At 39.6% G+C, this 24,784-nt stretch overlaps 1 protein-coding gene across 14 annotated transcripts in view; it reads left to right on the top strand.

Annotated features, from left to right (window-relative positions):
- The window catches only part of ryr3 (ryanodine receptor 3), a 366,212-nt gene that overhangs the window by 239,465 nt on the left and 101,963 nt on the right, over window positions 1–24,784 (top strand). For all 14 annotated transcript variants that reach the window (XM_060828910.1, XM_060828909.1, XM_060828911.1 and 11 more), the window contains 10 exons: window positions 1,728–1,806; window positions 4,952–5,041; window positions 7,294–7,431; window positions 8,434–8,499; window positions 13,095–13,170; window positions 13,980–14,103; window positions 17,640–17,755; window positions 20,373–20,440; window positions 22,044–22,165; window positions 23,466–23,515. In XM_060828910.1, coding sequence (XP_060684893.1) covers window positions 1,728–1,806; window positions 4,952–5,041; window positions 7,294–7,431; window positions 8,434–8,499; window positions 13,095–13,170; window positions 13,980–14,103; window positions 17,640–17,755; window positions 20,373–20,440; window positions 22,044–22,165; window positions 23,466–23,515 — 929 coding nt within the window. The remainder of the gene's footprint in view (window positions 1–1,727; window positions 1,807–4,951; window positions 5,042–7,293; window positions 7,432–8,433; window positions 8,500–13,094; window positions 13,171–13,979; window positions 14,104–17,639; window positions 17,756–20,372; window positions 20,441–22,043; window positions 22,166–23,465; window positions 23,516–24,784) is intronic.

Genomic DNA, 24,784 nt, shown 5'->3' with positions numbered 1-24,784 from the left:
TTGTTGCTGTGGTGAGTGCACTAGTTAATGACAACTGACAGTTAATTGCCAAATTTTAAACAAGGAAAGTTGGCTGTGACGTGTCCTGATGAGTGCAAAATGAAGGCTTATGTAAAATACATCTTTTCTCAGTAGTACAAAGGAAAAGGCAGAAATAGAGTGTGAGTGAAATTCAATGAAAAAACTGGCATGTAATGAAAGACAAAATGAGCGGTAATGGTGATATTAAAGAAAAATTGGTAGTGTAAGTTAGTTTCATAATAATAAACAGTTTTATCTGAAAGCAATAATATAAAAACAAGATACCGACTGACTCTTGGTTTAAAAAAATGTCAAAATGGCAATAGACTTTATGCTGTATGACACTTAGTATTGGTCTATTTGTAAAAGTAGATTAACAGGTTTTTCTGTAAAATTGCAGCAGTTGAAGTTGCTAAGCAATCACTATAGAATTTCAAATACTAGTTTTGAAGATTGTTCAAATGCACATAATGTCAGTCAAGTTGTTCAATGCATTCTGTATCTAATTAAAGACAATGATTTTGTCAGAAAATATATCAAACATAAACTTAGCTGCGGAAGCAGGTTCAAACTTTTTCATGAACATCACGGTCTTCAAGGTAATAACAGGAAAAGACAGGGTAGATAAAGATAAACTATCTCCACTGGTTGGATATTCCCGACTGGCTCAGTGGTCTTTGAAGAGGTGTTCTGAAGCATCACTGAAGCTGAAACATTAACTCTATTTTCTCTCCATGGATGCTGCTGAACCGGCTGAGTTTCTGTGACAATTTCTGTTTTCATTTCTGAATGCCAGCATTCTAAGTTCTTGGTTTTATTATAGATACTTTTTTGTTAAGCAAAGGTATACAGGTACTGCGTTCAGTTCTGCCTTCCTTCTATAAGAAAGATATTGTGAAGCTTGGAAGTGTTCAGAAAAGATTTACAAGTATGTTGCCAGGGTTGGAGGGTTTGAGCAATAGGGATAGACTGGTATTTATTCTCTCTCTTGCGCTCAAACCCACCAACCCTGGCAACACCCTTGTAACTCTTTTCTGTACACTTACAAATTTTACAACATCTTTCTTATAGCAGAGAGGCCAGAACTGAACGCAATACCTATAATCCTTTGCTTAACAAAAATGTATCTATAGTAGAACCAAGAACTGAGAATGCTGGCATTCAGAAATGAAAACAGAAATTACCAGAGAAGCTCAACAGGTCCAGCAGCATCCATGGAGAGAAAATAGAGAGTGAATGTTTCAGCTCCTATGATGCTTCAGAACACTTCTTCAAGACAGCTGAGTCAGTCTAGAATATCCAAATAGTGGTGGAGGCTGGTACGATTACGACATTTAAAAAGTATCTGGATGTGTATATGAGTAGGAAAGGTCTAGAAGGACATAGGCCAAAGGCTGGCAAATGGGACTAACATGACTTTAGGATATCTAGTCGGCAAGGGCAAGTTGGACTGAAGGGTAAGTTTCTGTGCTGTACATCTCCATAATTCTATTTGCATCCCACTAGCAAAAAAAATTATAAGCAGAAAATATTCAAAGCAGAATAGTTCTTAGCCAAATTTGATAGTCTTTCACTATTTTAATTGCAAATAGTTATTGAATGACTTTAAATCTGCTTTTTGATAGACACTTGTTGATAAAGTGTTTCGAAACATTTTTAAACATTAAAAGTGGACCCTTTGAAGTAGTTTTTCTGATTTGTTCCAGTATTTCAATTCCAGAGAAGTTGGAGTATATTGTCAACAAATATGCAGAGCATCTACATGAGAAGTGGGCATTTGAAAAGGTAATGATTCAGGTTTGATTTTTTTTTGACCTTTGAGTGTATTTTACTAGACAAAAGAATTGGAAAAGATCTTCCTTAATCATTAACTTTAAAAGCAAAGCATATTCTTAGATGTTTTTAATAAAGATCTAAATGACAGGTGATTCATACACTGTGAATGGCTGTTTTCTCTAAAGAGTGTAAAATAACTTTCCTCAGCAATGATCAATACCTCACACCCTTTATACTGTGTGAGAGAAGTGTGCTGGTTGGTTGATAAATGGACTCTGATGGACATTTTCCAGTTAATAATAATGCGAAGTTAATTCCCAACTTTCTTTAAATTTTAAACTGGGGTATTGACTCTGAATTGTCCTGATGAGCACAGGATATAAAATTTTGACAAAATGTGTCTTTTCTCAGCAATACATCAGGGAAAGGAAGAGAATGTATAAAATGTGGGAGAGATGACATAACAAAGATGACATGTAACAAAAGACATAGGGAGTGAAAAATTGTTAGGTCAGAGAAATATTGACAAATCAATGTTAAGTGGCAAAGCCTTTGATCCCTTTTGAGCTGTGAACAGAAACAATAATAAAACTGGAAACAAAGGTAGTAGTAGTTAGTGTTTAAGAAAGGGTGGAGGATAAAATAGACATTTAGAAGCCATCGATTTAAGTCAAGCAAGTTGAACTATTGGTTCACCTGGAAAGATTGGTGTGAGCATTATTTTTATATTATTACATGAGGATGAGTGGGCTATTTTGAATGAGCATGCAACCATACAAATTAAGAAGAGATGTAGGCCACTTAGACCCTTGATCTGCACTGCAATTCAAGAAGATCTCACTGAGCTGATTATGGCCTCAACTCCATGTTCCTGCCTAGCCCTGATAGCATCTACCTCCCTTATTGGTCAAGAAACTAGTCTACCTTAAGAATATTCAATGACCCTTTCTCCATTAAACTCTAGGGAGGAGAGTTCTATACACACTCAACCTCTGAGAGGTTAATAAAAAAAATCATCCCTATATTAAACAGGGTAGATCTTATTTTTAAACTGTGTCACCTGGTTCCCCTTTGCATCCAGGGGAAACAGCCTTTCATCATCCATCATGTTAAGACCTTTCAGGATCTCACAAGTTTTGCTAAGAGAGTTTGATCGTGATTGCTGTTCTTGTGAAAAAAAACAGTTTATCAGTTCAGAGTACGTTGTGGTTCACTAGGTGTTTGCTCAGTCTATCTCTGGAGAAATTGTAGAAGCATATACATTGTGGCACTAATACTGGAGCTGTATTGTGACCCTGGACTATATTATCATCCAATACTGTATCACGCCTCATGAGTCAATTTGCATTGAAGGAAGATGCTAATGGGAATTGGCTGCTCCATTATACCTGAGAAAATGTTTACAGCAACTCCAAATTTGTAATCTGGGCTGGAATTTAATTGGCTCTTTTGTAATGCTGACAAGTGGGAAGGCTGGCAAAATATTGCAGGCAGGGTGTGCCAAACATTCACCTAGCGATATGCTATTTTGCCAACTGCTGAAAAGCAGAAGCCAGAAAATACCTGCAGAAACCCAATTCAGCCTCTTAAATGATGAATTAAAGACTATAACTTATCTCTCCGGACATTATATCCCTATTGCCTGTCTTGTATGGGTAGAAAATTCTGTAAAACCTGACGACCTCTGAGCAGGTTCTGGGGATGAGGGTCGCCCTCCATTTTGGCCCCTCTGTGTCACAGGGAGGGGTCCCACATTGGCAGTGGCTGACCCAACTGCATCTTTGCTATCTGTGCCTCCCAACTGCTCAGCCCTACTCCTGCCACCCTTCCCACGCCTGTCAATTATTAGGGCACACTCTTGCCTGTTCTTGGCCTTCCCAAACCCTTTTTTGTGGATACCCAGCTAGATGTACTGTCATATTGTGAGTACGGGAAAGCAACAGCCCTGTGGTATTATCACTGGAAACGTTCTGGGAAACCGGGTTCAAATCCTGATATGGCAGATGGTGGATAATGAACTCAATAAAAAAGATCCGGAATTAAGAGTCTAATGATGATCGTGAATCCATTGTCAATTATTGGAAAAAAAACATCTGATTCATTAATATTCTTTAGGGAAGGAAACTGTCATCCTTACCGGGTCTAAAGTAAACAGGCAAGGAGGCTGGAAGAACACAGCAAGCCAGGCCGCATCAGGAGGGGGAGAAGTCGACCTTTTGGATGTAACTCTTCTTCAAGTCCTGAAGAAGGGTTACACCCGAAACCTTGACTTCTGCATCTCTTGATGCTGCCTGGCTTGCTGTGTTCTTCCAGCCTCCTGCCTGTCTACTTTGCATTCCAGCAGCTGCAGTTTTGTTTTTGTCTCTAATCCTTACTTGATCTGGCCTACATGAGACTCACAGCAATGTGGGTGACTGTTTACTGCCCTTGAGGCAAATTAGGAATGGGTAATGAATACTGGCTCAGCCAGCAACTCACTCATCCCATGAATGATTAAATAAAACAAGGCAGAATGAGCTAGTGGCTCTTTGGTTGTGAGGGAAGGAGTGGAATGCTGGCGTGGTTTAAGGTGGTGGCAACCCAGACAATAGCCATGATAATTGCCATCTGACGGGGAACATGTTCCCCTGGTTCCACTGCTAGCTAAAGCAGGCCTGTTCCATCTTTTAGTTCAAAAGGGGGCATTTTTTGCCACCTCCTGTAAAACCCAGACCCCTGGTCATTTTTCTGTCATAAAATTAACCTTTCTGTCATTTTTGCTATTATCTTACTGCGATTGAACAGATGTTGGAAGCCAAATAAATATCAAATTCTAATGAGGGTTGTGTTGTACTGAGATAGTCTTTGTGGATTTTATATTGGATTTAAGGGCGTGGGGAATGTTTGTTCTGTCAGAGCTGGTGTTGTATCAGAAGAAGCAAATGCACATTGAAGATAGGGCTGTTGAAAAGAATGCTGCTGGAAAAGAATTGAGTGCTAATTTAAATTTGAGGATTTATAATGTCTGGAGTAAAGTAGGGATCCACAAGTAATATTTTAAAAGGATGTTGATAACTAAACTGGACTGCTTGTGACAACTGAATATTATCAACAACAAGTTAATGTCTGACTATGTTTCAGCTCAGCACCTATAATTGTGCTTCTTGTTCTACAGATACAAAATGGGTGGACATACAGTGATTCAATCAATGAAAATATGAAGACTCATCCATTACTGAGACCATATAAAACATTAACAGAAAGGGTAAGGGATACTAATGGGAGCTTTGTACTGCTAATAGATAGTTATTGCAGGGAAGTTTTCAACAGTTAAACTGCGTCAGTACTGCTATTACACTGTGACTCTGCTCAATTTGCACCTAAATATTCAAGTAATTGAAAGGCATTTCTCTTGAGTAAAGTGTGCATTTTATGTCAGACTGAAAAAAAAAACCTTACCTCCATAGCTTTCTCAATAATTTGGTTTGGAAGTGCTGTATTCTATACCCAGCTAACCAAATTTAAACATCAAGAATAAATTAATTTTTGCATGTTACCAATTTTCTGATATATCTACTAATGCATCAGCTGGTTGTCTTGCATTATTGTCGATGCTACTTTTATCAATGATAGCGGACTTTGAGCATCAGTTCCCTGTTCCCTGACATTGAGTTGCCAGCTGAGATCATCCTGATGAGGTTATTGTATAGCTTTCGACATGGCATGGAGGAGGTGTGTTAAAGTGGCAGGCAACTAGAAACTAGGACTTTTTTCTGTGGATAGAATGTAGGTGTTCTGCAAAGCGGTCGTCCAATCTGCATTGCATCTCCCCCGTGTGGAGGAGAACACATTGTGAGCAGCGAATAGTAGATTAGATTGAGTGAAGGAAAAGTAAATTGTTGTTTCACCTGGATGTGTGTGTGGGGACTTGGATAGTGAGGTGGGAGGAAGTAAATGGGTAGATTTTACCTTCCCATGCAATTGCAGGTGGTGTATCATTGGCTTGTGGAGGGATATTGGAAGTGAAGGAGGAGTGAATCGAGGTGTCTTGGAGCTCCCTGCGGAATCTTGACAATTGATGGGAGCAGAATAGGTATCTGCTGGTGGCATCCCACTGGAGATGGCAGAAATGGAGGCTTAGGATCCTTTGGTGGGGAGCTGCTGGCATAATAAGTGAGGATCAGGTGGACCATATTGGTGCTGTGGGAGGGATGAGAAGGGGGGAGGCCAGAAGTGAGGGAGATGGGTCAGACACAGCTGAGGACCTTGTCAACCACGGTGATGGGGAATCCCTCAATTGAGGAAAAAACTGGACGTTTCTGAGGTGCCCTGTAGAAGTTGGCATCGTCAGAACAGATGTAATGGAGACAGAGAAACTACAAGAATGGAATGAATTCTTTACAGGAAGCAGGGTGAGATGTTAAGTTCAAGTATCTGTGGAAGTCAGTGGATTTGTGGTGGATATTGGTGGCCAGCCTATACTCAGAAATGGAAACAAATAAGGAAGGGAGTGGAGGGGTCAGCAATGGACCAAGTGAAGGTGAGTGCACGGCGAAAATTAGAAGCAAAATTAATTTTTCCAATGATAGAGGGAAGCAACGCTGACGATTTCATCAATGGACTGGAAAAAGAGTTGAGGGTAGGGTCCCAAGTAGGACTGAAACAAGGAATGTCCACATACTCTACAATGAGCCAGGCATAACTGGTGCCCATGTGGGTATCCATGGCCACCCATTTGATTGAAAGAAAGTGAGGGGAGTTAAAAGGAGATGTTGTTTAAAGCGAGGATGAGCTTGGCCAAGGAGAGGACATGGATGGGAGTTGTTTAAACCCTTTTTCCAGGAAGAAAGCACTTTTTGCAGGGTCCAGCTTTGCTTCTGTCACACACACGAACAGGCTTCCCTCCCACTCTTCCTGCTTGCCATTCACATACGTTGGAAGGATTTGCAGATTCATACTCACCTTTATTGGTAGTGTAACGAACACAATTTCAGTGACTCACAAATGATAATTGTTTGACAGTAGCAGTTGTACATCGGTTTTGTAAATTTTTAAATGTTATTCAACCCTTTCCACATACATCTTTAAAAAATGTTTTTGACATCTGTAATTTTTGACTTAGTGTTACTGGTTTTTGGACCAAACCCCCTCACTGGTTCAATAGTAGACAAAATAGCTGGAAGTGTAGTCAGATGAAATGATTCTTCACTGCAGTGCATTAACCTTGAGTCATCTGTGTTGTAATCATTGTTATTAGAACATTTAATATAATACAGGATACATTATTGGAACATGCTGATATTTTGTGTGAAAAAACATTCACTTAGTAAAAATACTGTCTCTGTTTCTATTATGATATAATGACCTCAAAACAATTCCATGTTTGAAATTTTCAAAATGTAATACAGTTTCTGAAGATTTGTCACTTATCGAGTAGTTGTTAAATGTTCAGAATTAATTCTGCATATTTGCAAATGCGGTCTTAAGTAGGTGATGTGTATAATTCTTGAAACACAGGAAAAAGAGTTTTACCGCTGGCCAGCCAAGGAATCTTTTCGAGTCATGCTGGCTTTGAATTGGAACATTGAAAGAACAAAAGAAAGTGAAGCCATGATCCAGCACCTGGAAAGTGAGAAATTGCGCAAAGTTTCTCAGGTATTGTCAAACTCTTCCACGGCCTATTCTGAATTTGTTCCTGAACTTTATCATGACAGGCAAGGGAGAGAGGGCGAGCAGATTTGAAACAAATTGAGAACATGACAATGAACATTTGTAGAGTTGAGACCGAGATGAGATCAGGCCATAAGGCTCAAGGGACTGAATTGCCTACTCCTGCTCCTAGCTTTTATGTTCTTTTGACCTATTAGTGGTTCTTTGTTCCGCAGCAAATTTCATAATAGCCTCAGGGCGGAGAGGCACGAGACTTCAATAATGTTTTTTTTAAAACTTTGGCTTCCCACATTGTAATCGGGAGCACAGTTTAAATTTTCCTGACACAAATGTGATCCTTAGGGAGGTAATGCTTGCACCACAAGGAAAATAACCTTTTACAGGAACTGTGAGCCTGGACAAGCAGTTATGTTTTCTTGGCTTCTCTGCAGCTAAGGTCAATGGTCAGCACCACCATCCACTCCTCTCCAAGCCCCAACAAACTCTGATTTTCCCCATCTCCTTCTATCCAGCTACTAGTGACTCCACACCATTATCACAGCAATGACCAATTCAATTGCCTGGAACTCTATGCAGCACTCGCCTCCTATCACCGGTCTTTCTACCTTCACAGCCACCCAGCCAGTTAGTTTGACTGACTACCTCATTGGAAATGGAATGAAAAGGTTATGGTGTCTTGCTGTCAACTTCAGCAGGAATTGCTCAACCTTGGCCTTAGTCAGTTCTTTGGCTGTTCCCAATTTCTCAGCTTTACCAATCTCCCTGCAACACACAGGGGCCATGGAGCCAAATAAATCTCACTTCATTGAAAGTGCCTGCATTTCACTCCAGTGACAATCAAGTACCGGAAATAAAATGAATAGCTCAAGCTTGTTTGCTAAATATGCTGTCATCGTAATTATACAGGTGCTTTGATATAAATCATTCAAATTTAGAATGAAAATGGCTCTGAATTTTGGTGCAAATTACTTTTATCATTTCTTGCAGAATTCAGGAGGATACACCCCTGTTCCTGTTGACTTGTCTAATGCTTTGTTGTCCAGAGAGAATCAGGTTGGTTGGTCAAGTTTTCTCAGAGTTCATTCTTATTACTTATTAAATGTTCAGTATTAACTAATACTTGCTGACTAGTTTTCAGTAAGTGTTTCACTATGATACCCTGGCCCTCGACCTGTTCACAGTTTTGGCTGAGAACAAGTGTAAGAGCAGATAGTCCATAGCGATATAATTGCAGCATTGAAGTACTTACGTCACTGAGGAGTCCTCACAAAGCCAAGGTTAGTGGTGTCATGGGAGCCAATGTAGGTCAGCAAGCATAACAAAAGTACAATGTCACCGGAGTGAATTAGAACAGGTGCAGTGGATCTTTGGTTGACTTTATAATTCCACCTCTGTATTAGGTCATACACTGCTGGAACTCTCTTTGCTGTGTCTAGACCTGGCTATTGCTTTGTGCTCCTGACTAATCTTCTTCAACTTACCTTTAATGAATCTAAAGGTAGAAATAGACAGTCTGACTGCTGGCATGGATATGGGATCAGAAATGCATTTGGAATCGAATATGATGTCAAGGTGTTTGGTCAAGCCTCAGTAGCCAGAGGGTGAGTTAGCTCAGTTGGTTGGAAAGTTGGTTTCCAATGCAGCTTGATGCCAACTGCATGGGTTCAATTCCTGCGCTGCCTGAGGTTAACATGAAGGATTCTCCCTCTCAATCTCTCCCCTTTGGGTTTATGGTTGGCGTGGACTAGTTGGACAGAAGGGTCTGTTTCTGTGCTATATGATTCTAATGCCACCGTTTTCAGTACTTTCCCTTATCAAAATCTTGGAACTCCCAAGCTTATGTCATTATGAAATCTGTATCTCCACAAGTGGGCTGTTTTTGAAAAATCTTCGAGTAAAAAATGAGGTCTGCAGATGCTGGAGATCACAGCTGCAAATGTGTTGCTGGTCAAAGCACAGCAGGCCAGGCAGCATCTCAGGAATAGAGAATTCGACGTTTCGAGCATAAGCCTTTTGAAGGGCTTATGCTCGAAACGTCGAATTCTCTATTCCTGAGATGCTGCCTGGCCTGCTGTGCTTGGACCAGCAACACATTTGCAGCTGTTTTTGAAAAATGTCTTTCAAGGATGTTTTCTATTAAAAATTAAAAGAAATCTCTTTGAAAACTGATCTTAACAACCAGAAACACACTGCTATTTCAATGATCAATAAAACTATTGTTGGGGATTTGCAGTAGTTATAATGGGGATATTCTTCACATTCACCATCATTATTCCTTTGAATCTGAACTGCAACTCCTGAAGCATATGCAGTTTCTATAGAAATCTAGAAGTTTCTATCATTAATGCAATGCTTCCCCTGGGCTGCACTGTTGAACTGCCCAAGAGTATAAACAAGTAGAAATCTTCCACTGATGAAAATTTGCCTTTTGACATGGCTAGTCTCACACCTTTCTGCTCCTCGGATGCTGCCTGACCTGCTGTGCTTTTCCAGCGTCACATTTTTCGACTCTGATCTCCAGCATCTGCATTCCTCACTATCTCCTAGTCACTGTAAAAACCCTTGCCAAAGTCATTGGGCAGAATCATTTAGAGGTCTAAACAATGAGGGCTTTTGCATGATTCATGACAGAGTTAGGCCAGGCATCTGCAGAGACTTTTCTTGATACTGAGCACCTTGCTGAATCTTTTAAGTTTTTACCGAGGCAGTGGTGAGTTGCCAATTAATAGTGTTTTTTTTTGTTTGTTAAATGTCTCAATAATAGTTCAACTCACCTCAGTAGGGTGCAGCTTTCTACCTTGGTAAACATGCTGAGCATGTAGACATTGAGAATTCTTGCCATGAAGTCAGAATGGGTTGCCTGGTGACTTCAGCTCACTGCTTGCTCCAAAGGACATACATGTTGGATACTGGGCACCAACATCTCAAAGCATGGTCCATGGGCACCTGCCATACAGAGACACTCACATCCATGAACATTAGCATCTGGCATGTGCCAGTCTCTAAAAACCCTCATGCTGCATCTCTGAACCATTTACAGGATGCTTCTGCACTTGATGTTGCATGGGTATCTCTCACTGTAATGCTGCTGCAAAGACCTGGCACTCAGGTCACAGACCCAGTCCCAGTCTCAGTGGACTGCATCAGGCTATACCTTCCAGCCTGTTCACTTGCTGCTCATGGTGCTCACTCATTCTGAACCTACCTGGATGTTCCCAGCATCCCTGCCTGACATTGCCATGCCTTTTTGCACTTTGCTCCCTCAGGCAGACATATCGGGCTTATCTTACTTGTGTCTTGCCTGACCATTTAGTACAGACGCACAAAGCCAAGAAGGTTTCCAGCAATCCTCAGTTGAGTCAAGGGAGGTAGCTTTTATTCAGAAGACCATGGTGCAATAAATCAAGGGTAACCTCCAATACCAGCCCATAGTGAGTCAGCTGCTTGGGTGGTCAGAACCAAGATGCTTTCCACATAAGGGGTGAGGAGCCAAATGTCAGGCAGCATACCATCCATCTTGAATTATTCTGCCCTAGTATGGGGCTGCTTTCTTCCTCGAATGAGAGGGAGAGAGCGACAGATATTATGAAAGCTGAAAATGGTGGCACAGTTGGTATTTTCAGTGTAGGTGGGGAACTGACCCAACTGAGGGAGTGGACAGCACTGAAAGCATGCAGGTTAGTGCTGTTGGGTGCTATGGTGGATGAGGGTGTGTGGAGAAAATGTTGCAAACAATAGTGAGAGTGGGAGAGCATGATAGTTGTTAAGGTGTAGGTCCAGTAGCAGAAATAGAGTGAGTGTGAGGTACTGGAGAGAAGGTGGTGACAATTACCCTGGTGGAATGGAGAAGGTATTGACCTTCTTCCTCCAGAACATGGAATTTCTCCAGATGTCTGAGACCACATACATCTGGGTGGCAACCTTGAACCAGCTGGCACAGTCTGGTATTTTGCTCTCCACTTCTCATCCTGGGGGAAGAGGAAGTTGTACCTCAGCACCAACTCGTCCGCCATCACCATCCAGGTACCTGCCTTCATATGAGGTTACCAACATTCTCCAGTTACACTGGACTGGCAATGCATTTGCATCAGGAACTGTGCAGAACACCACTGGACTGGCAGTGCTTCCCTATGGATGTAAGAGAGACTTTAAAAGATGATGCAGACACAAGAGATTCTGGCCTTTTGGCAGATATCCATGGAGTGGTGAACTGTTCCGGTAACAGAGTGTGGTAAGGTATGGATAGGATCTGGATGAGGGAAGCTATAAGGATGGGGTAGATAGTTAATGAGGTAATTCTGGTAAGCTATGTTGAGAAATCTCATTAGGCCATATAGTGAGAAATCCTTTAAATAACTTAACCTAGCTTGTGCTTAGCTGAACAACTGTAAGATTCAGCTCATCTTGTTAAGTGAAGTGTAACTATTGCTAAAAAAGTACTAAATTCATAATTATTTCTTAATGACCTAAATGTTCCTGCTCAACCTATTTTGAATTTGTGAGCTACCAAATATATGTATTCTGATTTCTTTTTAAAATCCATTTCCACATTTTATATTTCTGTCATTTCCTTCATGCTTTTTATAATTTTTTTGGTTGCTATCTGTGAGAATACTTCAGTGTGATTGTCTGCTTACCATTGAATTCTGTGGTGTGTATCTGACATCCTGACTTCATAAACCCTGTTGATCATCTACAAATCACAAGTCAGGAATGTGATAGAATGTTCTGCACTAGTGTCGTTAGATACAGCTCCAATAACACTGAAGAACCTCAACACCTTCTACACCAAAGCAGCCTGCTTGATTGGCACACCAGGCTCTTTCAAGAGTATGTTCCAACCTATGACTTTTCTCATCTAGTAGGATAAAGGCAGCAGATGTGTGGGAACTTCACTGCCTGTAAGTTCTTCTCCAAGCCCCACAGCATCATGACTTGGAACTATATTGTTGTTCCTTTAATGTTATATATGTCAAAATCCTGGAACTCCCTTCTATCAACATCGTGGGAATATCCATGCCACATGGAGTGCAGTGATTCAACAAGGTAGCTCACCACTACCCTCTTGAGGGCAGTGAGTGATCCTCAGTAAATGCCAGCCCAGCCAGTGATGCTCACACCCTGTGAAAGAGCTATTCTTTGTAAATTGACTAAATATTTATTTTAAAGCAGCTATGTACTGTTGCAGTATTCTTTAGAAACCAGACTTTAAGCTAGAATCCCTCCAGTGTGGGGACAGGCCCTTTAGCCCAACAAGTCCACACAAGCCTCCAAAGAGTAACCCACCCAACCCCTTCCCCTCTATTTTACCTAATGCACCTAACCTTGACATCCCTGAATACAATGGGCAATTTAACATGGCCAGTTCACCTAACCTCCACACCTTTAGACTGTGGGAGGAAACCCATGCAGACATGGGGAGAACGTGCCAACTCCACACAAACAGTCACCTGAGGCTGGGATTGAACCCAGGTCCCTGGTGCTGCGAGGCAGCAGTGCTAACCACTGAGCCACTGAATTAATCTGTTTTTTTTTTATCTAACCACACATACATTATAAAGTGTGATTTTAAACTATCACTCCAAGTCTATACAAACATTTGTATTTTATTCAATGAAATTGTTTGTTATTGTTCATTTATGACCTAGGTAATGACTGAGCTTATGGCAGAAAACTATTATAATATTTGGGCCAAGAAGAGAAAAGCAGAATTAGAAAGTAAAGGTGAGTTGTACTGAAGTAATTTGGGTACCTATCCATGAAGTTACTTTTGAATTGTTTTATATTAAATGATCCCTTTCATGAGGTAAGGAAGCAATGATGTTAAGAAATTGCATTGTATTGAAGAAGGTTTGTTGCTATGCTTTCTATGCTAAAACTCTGAGGAACCAAACTGCATGCAATTATCGTCACCTGAGGTAAGACTGTGAGAGTAAGAACAGAAGTAGGCAATTTGACTCCTTTAAACTTTACCTCCACTTTCTTGCCTCTCCTTCATAACCCTAGTAGATCTAACTCTCCCTTGAAAAAGTTCAAAACCCAGCCACTGGTGCTTTCTGGAGAAGAGAATTCCAAAAGCTAACAACGCACTGAGAAAATAGATTCCTCATTTCCATGTTAAATGGGAACACCCTTGTTCTAAAACTGTGTCCCATAGTTATAGACTCCACCAAAAGGGGAAACGTCTAATTGTGCACGACAGTTTTATAATCAACAATTTTACTGAATTTATCATTGCAATCCTCCTTGGAATCAATAAAATTTGTTAATGACTTGGTACAAAAGATTGACTGCAAAATTCTGAATATGCAGTTTTTGTGTGTGGCAGATCCCACTGTAAAGTTTTTTTAATAAGTTCTTTTCTCTTGTTGAAGTTCATTCAGTTTGTTTTTTGTTTGGTGATGTCTACATGAATAAATGGTCAAGAACACAGTCTTTTGTTTAGTTTTTGCTGGCAGAATACTTGGTGAATAAACCATGATGATAACTGCAAAGTAACTACCACTGTATTTCAACCTGTCAACTTGTTATAGGTGGTGGCAGTCAAACCTCACTTATGCCTTACGATACTTTGACTGCCAAGGAGAAAGCTCGTGATCGTGACAAGGCTCATGAACTCTTCAAGTTCCTCCAAGTGAATGGTTATGCAGTGTCCAGGTAATAGATGTATATTTCCTGCATGTGAGAACTGAGCAAATATAAATGGAAATATAATTTGCTTTTGTATTGTTTCATAGTACAATGCTGACATAGAGTCATAGTCAGAGAGATGTGCAGCATGGAAACAGACCCTTCGGTCCAACTCCTCTATGCTGACTAGATATCTTAAATTAATCTAATCCCATTTGCCAGCACTTGGCCCATATCCCTCTTAACCCTTCCTATTCGTATACCCATCCAGATGCCTTTTAAATGCTCTCATTGTATTAGCCTCCACCACTTTCACAACATCCTTCCCTGTTAATCTGAGCAATCTAAAATGTAAAGCTAACAGCGAGTAGTAATCTTACTAATCGACAGTAAAACATTAAAAAGTTGGAAGTCTGGAATAAGAACTGAATTATTTGGAAATACTCAGCAGGTCTGGCAGCACCTGAAGGGAGAAAAACAGAGTAATGTTTCAGTTTGTTGACCATCAGTCAGAACTTGGCACAGAGCCATCAATCTGAAACATTAGATTGAATCTTTCTACGAGCTTTGGAATCACAACTTTGGAAACATGTGTGGATCACAAGCCAGCATATGTTCTCAGTGCACCTGCCCAAGTAACTTTATATGAGGCAGTCTCTGAATTGGCCAATTGAGCATTTTTTGTCCACCTGAGGATAGTGGCTGTACCAAGGGAACAAGAGACCAGGTAGGAGCAGCAATATCCTAATAGCAACATCTCTCCCACCAGGAGAAGTGAGCACTCGTTGAGAAGAGGGAGACCTGAAGGGCTCAAAATGAAGGTGCTCATGAAGGCTTCCATCTTGAATGGTAAAAACAAACACGTAAGCATCCACATAGGAAGCAAGAGTAGGTTGCTCTGTCATTTAATAAGATCATGTTTGATCTGGATGTGTCCGCATCCCTGCCTACCCCATTAATTTTTCACTGCTTTGTTATTCAAACGTCTATTGGACTCTGCTGCACAAGTACTGAATATTCCTGCTTTCAATTCTCTGGGGAAGAGTTCCAAAACTTATGGCTTTGAGAGGAAGTACGTTTCCTCTTTTCTCACTTCAGTGGGAGGTTTTTTTTATAAACTGTTTCTCCATAAGGTGAAGGATTCTTGCAGCATCCATCCTGTCAAGCTCTTCTGGATCGTCTTAAATAAAATCATCTCTCAATCCTCTCAGCTCCAATGGATGGAGATCCAGCCTGGCCAATTATTTCTGATAAAAATGGAACAACTCCAAATCTTCACCCATTCCTTTCCAGGTATTAGTTGAGTAATTGGGTTATAGATGTCTGTCAGGAACCTGAACATGATGTTCTGAATGGTGAAGGTTCCTGATGAAGGGCTTATGCCCGAAACGTCGAATTTCCTATTCCTTGGATGCTGCCTAACCTGCTGTGCTTTAACCAGCAACACATTTTCAGCCATGATGTTCTGAATATCTAGTCACGGGTTTATATGTTTAAGAATATAACTTTAGTTTTAGGAATATAACTTTTAGGTTTATGTTATAAAGGTCTGAACAGAGGAGAGCAAGTTATGTAACAGTAAGTATATTATTGTTAGTTAGCTAAAAAGCTGAAGGTGTGTTACCTGCAAAGCTTGCAGTAACTGCAATCCAGTGAAATGTTGTTTAGAAGTTAGAGTTAAATTGAATTAAAAGTACTCAGTAAACCTGGAAAGGGTGAAAATTCCATATAATTCCATCAGATCAAAGAAAAATTTGTAAATTAGAGGAATGTTGGGGAAAAATAAATCTTGTGCCAAATCATTTTAAAACAAAGTAGTCAGGAGATGAGACCTTGAGCAATTAACTAGCTTTATCACGGCCGTGGGGAATACATCTTGGTTCAAAACAAAACCCGACGTATTCCAATGAAATACAGAATGTTACAAGTTACATAATAAAATATAAGCTCATTGCCCATTAATTATGCAACCTAGGGTCAGTCGTAAGGTCCCATAAATTGTCCAGACCTACATTTCTTAATGTCTACAAAACTGAATATTAACTTATACTCCAGGCTTAGCTTGGCTAGAATTTCCTATAAAGGACAGAGAGAAACAATACATCATTCTCTGGAGCAGCACTAATGGCACTGAGGAGCAGAGACATCTTACAGCTGCAAGGTCAGGCTTATCAAAGCAGAATACCTCAGCTAGGTCTCAGACTGCACTGTAACTAACAGGCCAGAAAGCTAGCTGCAAAATTGCTTTGTGACAAAAATGACTTCTGTACAGTTTTGTGTCAAATTTGGTCAATTCTTTGACAGGGGGATTAATCTAAAGGTCATTTTAAGAATTGGCCACAGCACCCTACAACATCAAGATGGGAAAAGTTTAGGAAAGCTGTTCTTTTGACTGATTTGTTTCCTCTGTCTCTCTGGGAGAGGGTTTGAGTTGCACTTTGGTCCAAATGTGGTCTGCCACTCACCGAAGGAACTGAATGGTAGTTAGACAGAGCTACGCTATAAAACAGATACCAACTTCGTCATGCAAGTTGGATGAGGCCTAGTTTGAATATTTCAGGGACAGAAACTAGAATATTGTCTCATTTGATGTTAGTGGAAAAATCTGCAATAGACCTCATAGGATCTGACTGCAAAATAACCAGGTTCAAAGAAACTATTGAGAAAGTAATGAGAATGAAAAACTAAAACGTCTACAATCAAAAGAGGGAAAATGAGTTTTACATCTGAGAATAGTAGGAGCTGAGAAAAGATTTCTCCAAAGGGCTGTGTTTTAATTAGAGGTAGCCCCGACAGAGGTTAGCCACTTTTAAGATGTCTGTAAGAGAATTCTTAAGGGAAGTAGAAGATAAACCCAAGTGCATAGCATTGATGTTATAAAGCATATTGTTAAGTTAATAGTGCGTGTTTTATTTATTTTCTTTAGGTGGAAGTTTTTGTTCTTTTTTAACAAAGTAAAATCTGGTGGCCTTGCTACAATTGGTTTTAAAATGGAAACAATTTTTAAACTCTAACCCTGAACTGGGTCATAACAGTGAATGAATCATGCCTGCCGAAGCCTTTCTGTGGGTCCTGTTGAAACATAATTAAAATTATGGTGCCCGTTATGTCACTAACTAATTCAAGGATGCCCCGGCAAGAGGTTGTCTCTATAAGATACAGCCTGGAGTGAGATGCAGGATCGTTCAATGTGGAAAAGTTGAAACATTAGGAAAAAATTACCCTTGAGAAGGGCATTACAGTAAACTACCTCATTATCTGTCAACCCTATTGGAACAGGCTGTTAGAATCCAATGGCAGGTGACCACTGGAAATAGTCCCTCGAACTGGGACAGCACCAGAGAGCTGTTCGGACAACTTGTGCCAGCCTCCCTTGGACTCTGGACCCTGATCCCCACCTTCTCCACCACCCACTGTCACTGAGACACAATTCAGCCCAATTAACACTATTTCATTGTCCATGTTGGACAGTCTTAGTATTTTCAGCTCTAACCAATAAAACGCGACAAAGAACATTGGTATCAGAAGTTGCATAGCTCACTGATTTGAACTTGTGTTTACAGAGGCCTAAAGGACATGGAATTGGACTCCTCCTCTTTTGAGAAGCGATTTGCTTATAAATTCTTAGTAAAGGTGCTTCAATGTGTCGACTCAGCGCAGGAGTTTATTGCACATTTAGGTACGTGACTACATTTGAAATCATATTTAGCCACCACTAATTCTCAACCATTAACACTTTCAATGCTAATAGTTATATTTTAAAACACAAAATATTAATCTCTTCTACACTTAACAGAAATATTCATTGTGCAAATGACTCATATCACTATTAAAAGTGTTCAAGAAAACTAGTAATATAAATTTGTTACACTAATATGAAGAGCTAAATTTGTACTCTGGTTCTGTATTTTGCATGCTGCACCCAAAACCAGTCAGTTACTGGTAGAAAACTATTAAGTACTAAGCTCATTGCAGTTTTTTTTATTAAATCAGCCTGTCCAGATATGTTATGACATGCCTCTGGAGTAGCTGGAGCTTAAACTCAGACCTTCTGGCTCAGAGTCAGGGACACTACTACTGCACCATAGCAACCCCATTAAGGTCATTACACCTTTCTCTTGTAGATAAACTCAGAGAGGTTTAACAGCTGCTCTGTTAAGTTCCACGGGTGTATTGCCCTTAATGGCCTTTGCATGTAAATTAATCAATTGGAAAACACAGGTAATTAGGTGGCGATTAATAGATGAAAAAAATACCACAGGTGATTTGGTAATAAGGAAAAAAAAGTTCAGTAGTGTGTAAGAGGACTTCTGGATGTAAGTAATAAAAAATTAACCTCCCACCTAGGGATTTTCTGGTGCAATGATAGTGTCCCTGCCTCTGAACCAAGTGGTTTGGGTTCAAGTCCTGCCTGTCCCTAAAGTGTGTAATAACATCCCTGAGCAGGTCAATCAGAAAATATCTAACCTCCTACCTGTTATAAGGAATGCATGAACTTTCTTTGAGGGACTCAGATAGCAATCCCTTTTGGTCACACAATGAGATTGAGGCCCTGTTCCTTATTTCTCGTCAGGCTCCCACCCAGGCCATTCTCTGTGCGTTCTCAGTGAAGTCAGCAGGGTCAGGCATGCGTTGGTTTAAAAACAATATTGTCCCGAGCATCCTCAAATAGTCTGCTCATTGTCTGCTCAACTTAGCAGGTCAAAGTGAGATTGGCAAATCCCTGATGGTAACAACCTTGGATGTGAATTGAACTGCACATTCACATAATCTAAATTTGGTAGGAAGGTTAAAATTGCCCAAGCTGTTTTCACTGTGATACCTTTTAAGAATATTTTAGTATCCAATGATAGGTTAAAGCTACACAATAAAAACTGTTGCACATATAGTATACACTGGGTGAATGATGTTGTTTTCCCTCAGTTGGTCAAAGATGAATGTCTGAGATTACTGAATCTTAACACAAAGAGACTCTTGCCTTAACAGGATATTGTTAATTGCAAGAGATAAAGTACAAGTTATATTAACTAAATAGATATTATTACTAAGACTGAGTTGGCTGGATGCAGGTTTGCGATGCAGAGTGACACCAGCAACATATGTTAAATTCCCACACTAGCTGAGGTTATCATGAACGACTGTCTTTCTCAATCTCTCTCCTTGCCTGAGATGTCGTCACCTTGCGGTTAAACCACTACTTGTCATGTCTCTCTCTCTCTCTCTCTCTATCTCTCTCTCTCTATGGTCTGGCAGGACTATAGCACCGTGACCTTTTTTTTCACTAAGACTGTTGGGGGATATAGATAATAGATTTGTCCTTTTTGAGATCCAGATCGATTTCCGGATTTCCTCACTCTCACTGTGTGGTATTACCCTGTATGGAGCTTAGCGCAGTCTGCAACATTAACCCTTTTACAGCCATTAACTTATACCACAGCACATTTAGAAACTTATCATTGCTGTGTTGCTCCAAGGCAAATCAATTATATAAAATATACAATAATAATGATATTGGTAATTGGTTTCAGATGCAAAATATATAAAATTGAACTGAAATTAATGAGTAGATTATTAAATCATCAATGCTGTCCCTTTATTGTGGTACGAAATGCTTGCTGTTTAAGTTAATGAGCATTTGATTTGCAAGTTTTTGTTTAAAAAGGAATTTTTTTCTCTATGAAATTTCCCCTTGAATCAAAATGATGAGGAAATATGCATTCTTATCCATAATTAGTGATTCTCCAATGAAACAGCAACATGCTGACTGTGTTCGGAGAATACAGTTTAATTAATGAGTTGTCAAATGTTGAGGAAAATTGGCCTCCTTTCAATTTTCATTTAGAGTACTTGATATAATAGATTTCACCATGGTGCAATTGTAGTGAGCTGTGAGTGTATGCTGGCAAACTGTTGCCTGCCCCTTGGTCATTTTGCTATGTTGATGACTATAAGGATATGTACTGAACCATTTGTGTAGCCTGTTTCTCCTTCGCACCATGGCCTTAGTTGGCCCTGTTTCTTCATAGTAGAACTTGGATCAAAAACTAACTCCTTGGGGAATACCTTAATGGAGCACTTGTCTACATTAATGCCTGCAGGGTCTTTAAGTCCTTTAAAATTCACAGACATTTTATTCAAAATAAATAAAGTTTTTGAGCTGATCAGTAGCACGTCTTTCAGTGTGAGAGTTTTTGACCGCACATTTATACTTTTCAAAGGTTAATTGTATCTATTACACTGTTTCATTTCTGCGTAATGTTTTGCTGTGATTCAATAATCTGTGTTTGTATTGACAGAGGCTATTGTCAGTAGTGGTAAAGCGGATAAATCTCCTCATGAGCAGGAGATAAAGTTTTTTGCCAAGGTGCGTGACATTTCCAAAACCTTATTAAAGGAGATTTCCTTTTCCAGATAGGTTGATTGACTTGCAAGTTTGTCAAAATCTACCATTCAGTTACTAATGTTACTAATAATTACAAAAATAGATGCTTTTTTCCGAATATTTAACTTCTAAAGATAACTTAGAAAGTTCTCACTGTTTTTTCAAATCTCAGGGCTGTATGTAAAGGGTTTTGTTGAAAATCAAGAGTAAATGAAGATTGTACCCATCCTATGATTTCTTAATTGTGTAATCTTACTGACCATAGAAGCCCATACAATCAACACATTGTTGGCATAAGCCCTTGCCAATCTAGTCACTTACTGAAAATACAACTGCAAGCAAAAACAGTAAGAAAGATAAGTTAGTTGAGGAAAAGTAATGGGAATTGATAAGATGAAAGAGAATCAAAGTGAGACAGTAAAGTTGAATGAAGGTATTGAAGACCAATTTTGTATTTGTTGATTCTGACACTACTTTGGTTAAATTAGAAGTGGTGATTTGAGCAACGATTCAAGTATACTATAAAGGATGGACCCTGTGAAAATTGTCTTTGAAATGTAATGCACTGCAATGTAGGATGTATAAATAACTGTTGCTTTGGTGACATTATTCCCATCAGTACATTTCTGGTTTAAGTACTGTTACGTCAACAGCAATTCCTAGTATAGCAGTCTTAATGTAATAAATGACCAAGTTTATTCACATAAGATGGAATATGCAGAGTGATTGCAGCAGAAGTTGTGATATATATCACCAATGCAGTTGAAAACATATTGACAAGGCTTTTAAAATTGGACAGGAAGGAAAGATTTAAGAACAGAGAACAGATTTAGGGAGCTTGTGTCAAATGGTAGGACCTAAGCCAGTCAAACATGCAACTTTAGATTCACTGCAATGATAAAGTTATCGTATAGCTACAGGGCAGAGCCCCAGCCTAACTGGAGAAATGCAAAGCTGTGCTGCTTAAGTTTGACCACATGTGGAGTGTAAGTGCTGGGTCAAGTCCCATTTTGTTTCTAAGAGCTCAGGAATTTCAGGGCAAAGAAATAGAGTATGTACATTTGTAAACCTACAGGAAGATTACACTTCCATCAGCGCAGTATAAGTAGGATACCAGCTGACAAGGACTTTGGCTGCAACAACCAGACTGAAACATAGAGTGTTAAAATAAATGTGCCAGGGCATGCAATTAACAGAATGAAGCAGAGTAAATGTAGAAGAATACTATTAAATCTATTATCATAATCTCAATCATAGCAAAATACCATGTGAAGGTTTCACTGCAACATGTAGGCAACAGATCTCATTACGCACTTTGAAAAGTAAATCAAGAAATTAATAGTTTTCACATGTACAGCAATTCTTCACACTAAATTTCTGAACATAGTATCCTACAGGAAAATATTGTGTAAATTTAATTCGACTATGGCTCAGTGGTACTTAATTTGGCTTGTTTGTACTATCTGAATTGAATTTACATTCAAGGGAGTAGTTGGCCAACAGTTCCAAAAACATTTTGAACAAAATGCATCCAATTTAAAATCATTGTTCAGCAAATGAAACTTCAAAAAAAATTCTATTCCAGATTCTGCTCCCTTCTATTGATGAATATTTTAAGAACCACTGTATGTACTTCTTATCTTCTCCAACCAAGAGCCTGAGTGGCAGTGGGTATGCATCCAACAAGGAAAAGGAAATGATAGTAAGGTAGGAAACTGTTTTGTTTGAAACCTATATTTATAGTAAACACTGTTGTGCATCTGGATTTTAGATTTAGGGTGAGGACCCCACTATTGGCTGAATTCCTGGGTTTTGACCGATATCACATCAAGGCCTGATACCTATTGTGCTTCTTTACAAGTGCCCAATGAGTAACCGGGTTCACTGCCCAGTTTTAGTTTGGCTGGTGTGCTGTCAAGGCTCAAGAGCTAATACCAGGTCTTCCAGCCGTGAGAAAATGACAACCGCACCATCAGAGATAGATACCTCCATATTATGTAGGAGAGTGTCCTCTGGAAATGATTTTAAAGGGTGAGAATGAAAATGTCCCGAACTGAGGATCAGAACTGTGGAAGAAAGGCTCAGTAAATTTAGGAGAGCTGTCCCACAGACTATTCTTTAATTTCACTCATGGGATGTAAGCATTGTTCGCTAGCCCACCACATATTGCCTATTGCCAGTTGCCCTTGAGAAGATGGTGGTGGGCTCACGGACATAGTTATTCCCATCGAATCACATAGTACAATGTCCCAGATACCATCACCACCAGGCCTTGATTAGTTCCAACGCATCAGCAGGACAGATCCACTAGAGGTGGCAGAGCAGTAGAATCCAATCAGAAGGCAGTTGCCTTGGGAATCATCAAGCTTCAAAGTCTATCACCAAGAATAGCTTTGTGTGGCCACTACTGGCTGAGATGATTGAGGTCCAAAGGCTGCTATGCCGAAACTGTGGTAGGCAGTGAGTGAACCAACAAGAGGGTAAGCCAGCTGGACTTTTCCTTTGCCTAGTTACCTGCACATTTGTCTCCAAGCCCCTCACTATTGTGACTGGGAACTATGCTGTTCTTTCACTGGGTCAAAGCCTTGGAACTGAAGGTGCAGTAGTTCAAGAAGGCAGTTCACTTGTTCCATCTGAAGAGCAGTTAGAAAGGGGTAATACATTTTGGTGATGCTGCCACCCCATGAACAAATAATAAAAATACTGTCAGATGATAAAATAGCCTTCAAGCATAGAAAATATGGACTACATTTAAATTTGATTTGTAAGAAGGAGAAAATGAAGGTCGACTGACATATGAACGAAGCAGATTCAAGGAACTTCACGTATTCTAAGCTTCAATATCATCACTCCAAAATTAATTTCATGGAAATGTAAGTCTAAAATACCCCAGGCTGAGATTGTAATTCTCTAAAGTTCTTGCTTTTTGTTGCTGATTTTGTTAATATCTCAGTAGTGGAATATTGCTATAATTTTCTGTATCTCTTTCTTTGCTCTTCTGTTCTAGTATTTTCTGCAAACTTGCAGCTCTTGTCAGGCACAGAATCTCTCTCTTCGGTAAGTAGTCTTCTCGCCTCCTTAATCTTTTTACTTATTGAATGGATGGCAATTACATCAAGTGCAAAATTCCTAAAAGAAAGAGGGGCCCATGAATTTACCAGTGGGTTTCATGCCTGTACAGATGATTGGAAGGGCAGGAAAACTACTACTACCACTAAATTGATAAATTCTGTAAGTAGTATTAATTTGTCCTTCATGTGCCCATGGAATCCGAATCTGGCACCTCAAGCTTACAAGATATGCAGCGTCATTAATTTATTAATTGCAAATTTTAATTTTAAAGCAAACTTACAATAGTAGGTGTCAATCCAATCCAGTCTATTGTATGAATTAACATAGTAAACAGGAGTAGGCTATTCAGTCTGTTGAGCCTGACCCATTCAATATGACCAAGGTAAATCGAACACTACCATGTCTTTTACCCACCCTGACTCCATAATCCTGTGTACCACTGGTAATCAGAAATCTATCAATGTCTACTTTAAACAAACTCAAAGATTGACCTGCAGTTTTCTGTAGTTGAGAATTCCAAAAGCCCTCAACGTTCTGAGTAAACAAAAAAATCCCTTCATGTTAGACTTAAATTGACATCCCTGCTTATTTTTAAATTGTATCTACTGGTTGTAGACTTCCCTTCCAGTGGAAACATCTGACCTGCAATTACACAGTCTCTCCCTTTCAGTGTTTAGCAAGTTTCAATTAGGTCATCTCTCATTCTTCAAAACTCTACAGAGTTGTCCTCTTCAAAGGACATTCCCACCATCATAGAGACAAGTCTGGTGAATTTTTGTCACACTTCCTCCACAGCAATAATATCTCTTCCAAGACAAGGAGACCAAAATTGCACTCACTACTCCAGGTGCGGTCTAACCAAACTCCTATACAAACTCCTATTCATTGCTCCTGGATTCAAACACTTTTGAAATAAAGTCTTGCATTCTATTAGCCTTCCTACTTACTTGCTTTACAAGTATGTTAGCCTATCGTGGCTTATTGACAAGGACACCCTTTGTACATCTACACTTTCCAACATCTCATAAGAAGTACTCTTAACATCTGCTTCTCCAGCAAAGTGTATAAGCTCACATTTTTTTCCACATTATATTTTCATCTGCCATGTTCTTGCTTACTCACCAAGTTTGAGTAAATCCTTTTAAAGACGTTTTACATCTTTATCACAACACGCGTTCACACTCAGTTTTATGTCATCCACAAATTTGCATTGTATTGCCTCCAATACAAGCGTTTTTTTTCTTAGGTAAGGGG

Source organism: Hemiscyllium ocellatum, chromosome 8, assembly GCF_020745735.1.
Source record: "Hemiscyllium ocellatum isolate sHemOce1 chromosome 8, sHemOce1.pat.X.cur, whole genome shotgun sequence".
Lineage (NCBI taxonomy): Eukaryota > Metazoa > Chordata > Chondrichthyes > Orectolobiformes > Hemiscylliidae > Hemiscyllium > Hemiscyllium ocellatum.
Note: the sequence above shows the minus strand (reverse complement) of the source record. Positions and strands in the feature narration are given on the sequence as shown.